Source organism: Cetorhinus maximus, unplaced genomic scaffold (assembly GCF_964194155.1).
Source record: "Cetorhinus maximus unplaced genomic scaffold, sCetMax3.hap1.1 HAP1_SCAFFOLD_3210, whole genome shotgun sequence".
Classification (NCBI taxonomy): Eukaryota; Metazoa; Chordata; class Chondrichthyes; order Lamniformes; family Cetorhinidae; genus Cetorhinus; species Cetorhinus maximus.
This window is the reverse complement of record NW_027599131.1, coordinates 592-10,593: the sequence shown is the minus strand read 5'-3', so window position 1 is coordinate 10,593 and position 10,002 is coordinate 592. Positions and strand designations below refer to the sequence as shown.

General features: G+C 57.7%; 1 protein-coding gene across 1 annotated transcript; it reads right to left on the bottom strand.

The window, feature by feature from the left end:
* Positions 1-410: 410 nt before the first annotated feature.
* Positions 411-9,358, bottom strand: LOC144677871 (FACT complex subunit SPT16-like). The gene is made up of 4 exons (XM_078537869.1): positions 9,232-9,358; positions 5,674-5,803; positions 4,895-4,969; positions 411-1,598 (listed from the first exon to the last, which is right to left on the bottom strand). Exons 1-4 carry the CDS (start codon positions 9,304-9,306, stop codon positions 1,501-1,503), a joined length of 378 nt encoding a protein of 125 aa, XP_078393995.1. The 5' UTR covers positions 9,307-9,358; the 3' UTR covers positions 411-1,500.
* Between the last annotated feature and the right edge of the window lie 644 nt (positions 9,359-10,002).

Genomic DNA, 10,002 nt, shown 5'->3' with positions numbered 1-10,002 from the left:
CTCTGGCCGATATACAAAAAAAAAGTCACACGGGCAGGATTCCAAACCGAAGGAACTCGTCTATTCTTAGAAAAACAATATTCCTTTATCGCCCCCACTGATCCCACCTCCCCCCCACCCACCCACCCCCCACCCACCAAATCCCTCCCTTCTCCCCGCTACCCTCATTCACCGGGACAGGCGGCGACTGCCACAGACACATCCAGGACGGGGACCACGCGAGACTTTCCCTCCAAGGCAACATCCTCCCTCCACAGAGGGAAAAATTAAAAAGAGGGCTTCACTCTCACTCACACACAGACACACAAACACACAGACACAGGGAGGCTCTCACACACACACAAACACACAGAGGCAGGGAGACTCTCTCACACACATCCACACAGAGACACACTTAAGAGACAGGGAGACAAACACCCAGACACAGAACCACGCACACAGTCAGGAACACACACACACACACACAGACACAGACAGGCAGGAAGGCACACACACACACATGCAGGCAGACACACACACAGACAGACAGGCAGGCAGACACACTCACACAGACAGGCAGGCAGACACACACAGACAGGCAGGCAGACACACACAGACAGGCAGGCAGAGACACACAGACAGGCAGGCAGACACACAGACAGGCAGGCAGACACACACACAGACAGGCAGGCAGACACACACACAGACAGGCAGGCAGACACACACACACACACAGACAGGCAGGCAGACACACACACACACAGACAGGCAGGCAGACACACACACACACAGACAGGCAGGCAGACACACACACAGACAGGCAGGCAGACACACACACACACAGACAGGCAGGCAGACACACACACAGACAGGCAGGCAGAAACACACACACAGACATGCAGGCAGACACACACACAGACAGGCAGGCAGAAACACACACACAGACATGCAGGCAGACACACACACACAGACAGGCAGGCAGACACACACACACAGACAGGCAGGCAGACACACACACACAGACAGGCAGGCAGGCAGACACACACACAGACAGGCAGGCAGGCAGACACACCCACGCAGGCAGGCAGGCAGACACACACACGCAGGCAGGGAGACAGACACACACACAGGCAGGCAGGCAGACACACACACACGCAGGTAGGCAGACACACACACACGCAGGCAGGCAGACACACACACACATGCAGGCAGCTCCCCGTCAAACCCCGGAGAGGGAGGTGGGGGGGTTGCGGGCAGAAGAACGGGAGGGAAAAAAACCCCGACACGTTTGTAGAAATCATCACATTTCATGTTGGTCTGCGAAATATTAACAAAAACAAAAAAAAAAAAACGAGACAGGGAAGCGGAATCGGAAAACTGGAACGGACCGAAAGAAAGGTAAAGAAACGTCTGAGCGCTGCTGCTGCTGCTGCCAGAGTCGGGATTCAGCGGGAGAAGCGGATCTGTCTCCGTCGTCACCCCCACGCGCGCACACACACCACCACCGACCCCCTCCCTCGCTCATTTCCTCCTCCTCTTCTTAGTGGCGACGCGGATCACCGGGCCTTTCCTCTTCCGGTTCCTGGGGTCCTCCTCTTCCTCGCGGTATTCCCGGTCAGCTGCAGCAGGAGAGATGGGGAACGAGAAGAGAGGTGGGGGAAGGTGAGACAGAGAGATCGGAGGCTAACGCAAGATCGCCAAGTTTCAGACTCTCACAACAATTTATACTACACGAGAGAGAGCGGGGTGGGGGGGGAAGAGTTTCGATTGCCTGGCAAGTTGGCTTTCATCGGGGCGAGGCTTCACCACGGGGAAAAGCAGGGAACGGACAGGCTCCCCGAGCTCCCGGGTAATTCCAAAACAAAAAAAAGCGCAAGGCTTGAACGTACTCCTTTTGCTTGTGGAAGAGCTTTGAGCACGTATAAGTGAGCCACATGACAGGCTGGGCTGGCTATCTTAAATTAGTTGTTAGTGCAGCAACAATGGATGATTTGAAATTTAGCATTATTGCTTTTGCCCTGATGACGGCCGATATATTTCCAAGTCGGGATGGTGAGGGGCTCGGAGGGGAACTTCCAGGTGGTGGGTGTTCCCCGTGTGTCTGCTGCCCCTTGTCCTTCTAGATGATAGTGGTTGTGGGTTTGGAAGGTGCTGTCGAAGGAGCCTTGGTCAGTTGCTGCAGTGCATCTTGTAGATGGTACACACACTGCTGCCACTGTGCGTCGGTGGTGGAGGGAGTGAATGTTTGTGGATGGGGTGCCGATCGAGCGGGGCTGCTTTATCCTGGACGGTGTGGAGCTTCTTGAGTGTTGTGGGAGCTGCACTCATCCAGGCAAGTGGGGAGTAATCTATCACGTAGAAAATAGGAGTAGGCCATTCGGCCCTTCGAGCCTGCTCCCCCCATTCATTGTGATCATGGCTGATCATCCAACTCAATATCCTGCTCCCGCTTTCTCCCCATACCCTTTGATCCCTTTCGCCCCAAGAGCTACATCTAACTCCTTGAAAACACACAATGTTTTGGTCTCAACTACTTTTAATTAAAGCGCATGGGATTGGGGGCTAGTGTGTTGAGATGGATAGAAAACTGGTTGGCAGACAGGAAATTAAGAGTAGGAACAAATGGGTCTTTTTCCGAATGGCAGGCAGTGACTAGTGGGGTACTGCAGGGATCGGTGCTGGGACCCCAGTTATTCACAATATATATCAATGATTTAGATGAAGGAACTAAATGTAATATCTCCAAATTTGCAGATGACACAAAGCTGGGTGGGAGGGTGAGCTGTGAGATTATCCACTTTGGTAGCAAAAACAGGAAGGCAGATTATTATCTGATTGGCGATAAGTTGAGAGAGGGGGAATGTGCAACGAGACCTGGGTGTCCTCGTACACCAGTCGTTGAAGGTAAGCATGCAGGTGCAGCAGGCGGTAAAGAAGGCAAATGGTATGTTGGCCTTCATAGCCAGAGGATTCGAGTACAGGAGCAGGGATGTCTTGCTGCAATTGTACAGGGGCCTTGGTGAGACCACACCTGGAATATTGTGTGTGCAGTTTTGGTCTCCTTATCTGAGGAAGGATGTTCTTGCTATAGAGGGAGGGCAGTGACTGATTCCTGGGATGGCGGGACTGACATATGAGGAGAGATCGAGTCGGTTAGGATTATATTCTATTCGCTGGAGTTCAGAAGAATGAGGGGGGGAATCTCATAGAAACCTATAAAATTCTAACAGGACTAGACAGGGTAGATGCAGGAAGGATGTTCCCGATGGTGGTGGGGGGAGTCCAGAACCAGGGGGTCACAGTCTGAGGATACGGGGTAGACCATTTAGGACTGAGATGAGGAGAAATGTCTTCACCCGGAGAGTAGTGAGCCTGTGGAATTCGTTACCACAGAAAGTAGTTGAGGCCAAAACATTGTGTGTTTTCAAGGAGTTAGATGTAGCTCTTGGGGGGCGAAAGGGATCGAAGGGTATGGGGAGAAAGCGGGAGCACGATATTGAGTTGGATGATCAACCATGACCATAATGACTGGGGGAAGCAGGCTCGAGGGGCCGAATGGCCTCCTCCTGCTCCTAGTTTCTAAGTTTCACGTCACCTCAAGCTCGCCTGACAATCGCTGCGAATGTGTGTCGAACGCCTCCTGCCTGATTGGTGTGCCTTTCTATTCCCCACTCTATCACGTACTCATCTAGTGTCTCTGCACGTCTCGGAGCCACTCGTCTCAGCCACTTCCCGGGATAGCAAGCCCCCTATTCGAACCAGCCAGTGTCCGGGAATCCCTCCCTGCTTCCCAACTGGATTTATGGGCAACGACCTTGGGAGTCATAGCAGTGGCTTTTGTGGGCTCTTCGCTCACCCCCAGCAACCCAAGCCGCATCCTATCCGGCATCGATCAGGATACCCCCCGAGTATCCCCTCACCGAAAGGAAAGAGGGACAGCCTCTTCACCACCTTGCCCGATAGCTGTAACCTCTCCATTCTGGTGAAAACTTATTGAAAAAAAAATACTTTCTCCACTTCTTATAATATGGAGCTGTGCACGGTGCTCCGAGTGTGGTCTAACCGAGGGGGATACGGAGACCGGAACTGTGTTCGGTGCTCCGAGTGTGGTCTAACCGAGGGGGATACGGAGACCGGAACTGTGTTCGGTGCTCCGAGTGTGGTCTAACCGAGGGGGATACGGAGACCGGAACTGTGTTCGGTGCTCCGAGTGTGGTCTAACCCAGGGGGATACGGAGACCGGAACTGTGCACGGTGCTCCGAGTGTGGTCTAACCGAGGGGGATACGGAGACCAGAACTGTGCACGGTGCTCCGAGTGTGGTCTAACCGAGGGGGGATACGGAGACCGGAACTGTGCACGGTGCTCCGAGTGAGATCCAAAATGGGGATAACTAACTACACAGTTAGTTCCACACCCTGCTGCCCTTATCCCCAGTGCTGTATAAAACTTCCCCCTTCAGGTATTTATCCAACTTTCCACTGTGAGGGCTGCTACGATAAAAATTCTCACTCCCCCGTCTTGGTTTATCCATTCACCTCAATCTGTGACCCTCTGGTCGCTGCCCTTCCTCTCACTGAAAACTGTTACCCCTTATTTACACTGTCAAAACCCCTCAGTGATTCAGAACGCCTTCCTTTAATCTCCCTCTTCCCTGCTCCGGGGAGAGGGATCCCAGCTCCTGCCAGTCTCCCCGCTTGAAGTGAAGACCTCTCACATCCCAGGAACCGTTCAGGTCAATCTCCTCCGCCACCCCCCACCCCCTCTCCGAGTCCCCGGTATCCTCCCTGAAGCGTGGGGCGCAGGAGGGGACACTGTCCGGTCTAACCGGTGATCTCTGGGACGGTTTGGAAATATCGGGAGTTGTCTCAGGTGAACAGTTGACGCTCTCTATGAACAGACGATTGCAAACTCACCTCGTCGAGCTTCCTCTTCAAGCTCATCCCAATCTTTCCCGCTCTCCTCCTCACTACCCAAGGTTTCCTCGCTTGCTGTACGTGGAGAACAAAAGTGAGGTCAGACGCTCAGCTACCAAGAACCCCGACAGCGCAGCGCTCCCTCAGTACTGACCCTCCGACAGTGCGGCACTCCCTCAGCACTGACCCTCCGACAGTGCGGCTCTCCCTCAGTACTGACCCTCCGACAGTGCGGCTCTCCCTCAGCACTGACCCTCCGACATTGCGGCTCTCCCTCAGTACTGACCCTCCGACAGTGCGGCTCTCCCTCAGCGCTGACCCTCCGACAGTGCGGCTCTCCCTCAGCGCTGACCCTCCGACAGTGCGGCTCTCCCTCAGCACTGACCCTCCGACAGTGCGGCTCTCCCTCAGCACTGACCCTCCGACAGTGCGGCTCTCCCTCAGCGCTGACCCTCCGACAGTGCGGCTCTACCTCAGCACTGACCCTCCGACAGCGCAGCTCTCCCTCAGCACTGACCCTCCGACAGTGCGGCTCTCCCTCGGCACTGACCCTCCGACAGTGCGGCTCTCCCTCAGCACTGACCCTCCGACAGTGCGGCTCTACCTCAGCGCTGACCCTCTGACAGTGCGGCTCTCCCTCAACACTGACCCTCCGACAGTGCGGCTCTCCCTCAGCACTGACCCTCCGACAGTGCGGCTCTCCCTCAGCGCTGACCCTCCGACAGTGCGGCTCTCCCTCAGCGCTGACCCCACAGCCCAGCCCAGCCCCCGACACTCACCGGATTCCTCCGTCTCCGACGAGTAATCCTCGTCGCTGTCCTCGTCTTCCACGTCATCGTCCTCCTCCGAAGGGTTGAAGGTCTCGTCCTCCAGCTCGGACTCCGAGTCCTGCTCCTCTACTTCGCTGCCCTGGTGATGGGGGGGGAACACAAGGCAAGTGTGGGCACGAGGGTGAGCGAGCGAGCGAGCGGGCGGGTGAGCGCGCGCCCGCTGCCCGCTGGCCGGGCATTTTGCAAAACACGCCGGGCTCCGAGCACGGGGCCCGGAGCTGAGGGACCAGCTCTCGCGCCGGGACAGAGCCTCGCTCGGAGCACAGGAAGACCCCAGGCTCTCCACCTCCCTCCCGGCCGGTCACGCCCTTCAGGGTTAGGATACGCTCACCGTCGGGGAATTCACAAGACAAGAGTGCCGGTCTCCGGGGAGTGGGGGTGGGGAGAGGTGGATGGTACGATCAGGAGCCCTGCACGAGCGGCAGGTACAGGGGTGGGAGAGGGGGAACGCACAACAATGAAGCCAAAGTGCATTCAAGCGGCACCCTTTTCAAGGCACCGAGTCGCTTCACCGCAACGTCCTGAGGAGATATAAAGGGAACAGGCGACCAGACGCTCGCTCAGAGACGGGGCTACTAAGGAGCGACTGAAAGGAATAGAGGCGGAGCGGGGTGGGTTTGAGGGAGGGAATTCCAGACCTCAAGGAACCCCCTCCAGGCAGCTGAAGGCACGGCCGCCAATGGAGGAGCGATGGGAATCAGGGGAGGCTCGAGATGCCGGAATCGGGGGAGATCTTGGAGGGGTGTAGGGGCTGGAGGAGGTTACAGAGATAGGGAGGGGTGTAGGGGCTGGAGGAGGTTACAGAGATAGGGAGGGGTGTAGGGGCTGGAGGAGGTTAAAGGGATAGGGAGGGGTGTAGGGGCTGGAGGAGGTTACAGAGATAGGGAGGGGTGTAGGGGCTGGAGGAGGTTACAGAGATAGGGAAGGTTGTAGGGGCTGGAGGAGGTTACAGAGATAGGAGGGGTGTAGAGGCTGGAGGAGGTTACAGAGATAGGGAGGGGTGTAGGGGCTGGAGGAGGTTACAGAGATAGGGAGGGGTGTAGGGGCTGGAGGAGGTTACAGAGATAGGGAGGGGTGTAGGGGCTGGAGGAGGTTACAGAGATAGGGAGGGGTGTAGGGGCTGGAGGAGGTTACAGAGATAGGGAGGGGTGTAGGGGCTGGAGGAGGTTACAGAGATAGGGAGGGGTGGAGGGGGTTACAGAGATAGGGAGGGGTGTAGGGGTTGGAGGAGGTTACAGAGATAGGGAGGGGTGTAGGGACTGGAGGAGGTTACAGAGATAGGGAGGGGTGTAGGGGCTGGAGGAGGTTACAGAGATAGGGAGGGGTGTAGGGGCTGGAGGAGGTTACAGAGATAGGGAGGGTTGTAGGGGCTGGAGGAGGTTACAGAGATAGGGAGGGTTGTAGGGACTGGAGGAGGTTACAGAGATAGGGAGGGGTGTAGGGGCTGGAGGAGGTTGCAGAGATAGGGAGGGTTGTAGGGGCTGGAGGAGGTTACAGAGATAGGGAGGGGTGTAGGGGCTGGAGGAGGTTACAGAGATAGGGAAGGTTGTAGGGGCTGGAGGAGGTTACAGAGATAGGAGGGGTGTAGAGGCTGGAGGAGGTTACAGAGATAGGGAGGGGTGTAGGGGCTGGAGGAGGTTACAGAGATAGGGAGGGGTGTAGGGGGCTGGAGGAGGTTACAGAGATAGGGAGGGGTTTAGGGGCTGGAGGAGGTTACAGAGATAGGGAGTCGGTGAGGGACACGGAGGGAAAGAAGGGTGAGAAGTTTAAAATCGAGGGGCGATCATTCCCACAGTCAGTGCTGGGGGGTGGGTGAGGGGGGGACAGCAGAGTGTGGGACCCACAGTCAGTGCTGGGGGGTGGGTGAGGGTGAACGGGGACAGCCGAGTGTGGGACCCACAGTCAGTGCTCGGGGGATGGGTGAGGGTGAATGGGGACAGCAGAGTGTGGGACCCACAGTCAGTGCCGGGGGTGGGTGAGGGTGAACGGGGACAGCAGAGTGTGGGACCCACAGTCAGTGCTCGGGGGATGGGTGAGGGTGGGACAGCAGAGTGTGGGACCCACAGTCAGTGCTGGAGGGTGGGTGAGGGTGAACGGGGACAGCAGAGTGTGGGACCCACGGTCAGTGTTGGGGGGTGGGTGAGGGTGGGTGGGGACAGCAGAGTGTGGGACCCACAGTCAGTGCCGGGGGGTGGGTGAGGGTGAACAGGGACAGCAGAGTGTGGGACCCACAGTCAGTGTTGGGGGGTGGGTGAGGGTGGGACAGCAGAGTGTGGGACCCACAGTCAGTGTTGGGGGGTGGGTGAGGGGGGGACAGCAGAGTGTGGGACCCACAGTCAGTGCTGGTGGGTGGGTGAGGGTGAGGGTGAACGGGGACAGCAGAGTGTGGGACCCACAGTCAGTGCCGGGGGGTGGGTGAGGGGTGAACGGGGACAGCAGAGTGTGGGACCCACAGTCAGTGCTGGGGGGTGGGTGAGGGTGAACAGGGACAGCAGAGTGTGGGACCCACAGTCAGTGCCGGGGGGTGGGTGAGGGTGAACGGGGACAGCAGAGTGTGGGACCCACAGTCAGTGTTGGGGGGTGGGTGAGGGGGGGACAGCAGAGTGTGGGACCCACAGTCAGTGCTGGTAGGTGGGTGAGGGTGGGACAGCAGAGTGTGGGACCCACAGTCAGTGCCGGGGGGTGGGTGAGGGTGGGACAGCAGAGTGCGGGACCCACAGTCAGTGCCGGGGGGTGGGTGAGGGGGGGACAGCAGAGTGTGGGACCCACAGTCAGTGCCGGGGGGTGGGTGAGGGTGAACGGGGACAGCAGAGTGCGGGACCCACGGTCAGTGTTGGGGGGTGGGTGAGGGGTGAACGGGGACAGCAGAGTGTGGGACCCACAGTCAGTGCTGGTGGGTGGGTGAGGGGGGGACAGCAGAGTGTGGGACCCACAGTCAGTGCTGGTGGGTGGGTGAGGGGGGGACAGCAGAGTGTGGGACCCACAGTCAGTGTTGGGGGGTGGGTGAGGGGGGGACAGCAGAGTGTGGGACCCACAGTCAGTGTTGGGGGGTGGGTGAGGGGGGGACAGCAGAGTGTGGGACCCACAGTCAGTGTTGGGGGGTGGGTGAGGGTGAACAGGGACAGCAGAGTGTGGGACCCACAGTCAGTGCCGGGGGGTGGGTGAGGGTGAACGGGGACAGCAGAGTGTGGGACCCACAGTCAGTGTTGGGGGGTGGGTGAGGGTGAACAGGGACAGCAGAGTGTGGGACCCACAGTCAGTGCTGGTGGGTGGGTGAGGGTGAACGGGGACAGCAGAGTGTGGGACCCACAGTCAGTGCTGGGGGGTGGGTGAGGGTGAATGGGGACAGCCGAGTTCGGGATTACCGCGGATGTGGGGAGAGGCCGCGAGAGTCCTGGGACCCACCGACGGCCAGGGGCCTGGAGACACGCGCCAAACTGAAGGACAAGGTACAGGGCAATGAATCTGAGTCCCATCCCATCCCTCCACCCTCCCCTCTCCACGTACATCACCCTCGGGCTCCAAGAACGACCATCCTCCCTGCTCAAAGAAACCCTCAGGGTCGTCCACGATGGTCTTCATGATCTTGGTCCAGTTGAGTGACTGCACACCCTCTGTGTACTTCAGATCACAGGAACTGCAGAACAGAGGAGGAGAAAGGGCAGACACTTTAACACCAAACTCACGCTATCTCACTCTCACTCAGACACAGCGCCCCTCAAACTCAACAGCATAACACCAAGCACCGGGTTAGATACAGAGTAAAGCTCCCTCTACAACCGTCCCCATCAAACACTCCCAGGACAGGTACAGCACGGGGTTAGATACAGAGTAAAGCTCCCTCTACACCGTCCCCATCAAACACTCCCAGGACAGGTACAGCACGGGGTTAGATACAGAGTAAAGCTCCCTCTACACCGTCCCCATCAAACACTCCCAGGACAGGTACAGCACGGGGTTAGATACAGAGTAAAACTCCCTCTACACCGCCCCCATCAAACACTCCCAGGACAGGGACAGCACGGGGTTAGATACAGAGTAAAGCTCCCTCTACACTGTCCCCATCAAACACTCCCAGGACAGGTACAGCACGGGGTTAGATACAGAGTAAAGCTCCCTCTACACCGCCCCCATCAAACACTCCCAGGTCAGGTACAGCACGGGGTTAGATACAGAGTAAATCTCCCTCTACACCGCCCCCATCAAACACTCCCAGGTCAGGTACAGCACGGGGTTAGATACAGAGTAAATCTCCCTCTACACTGTCCCCATCAAACA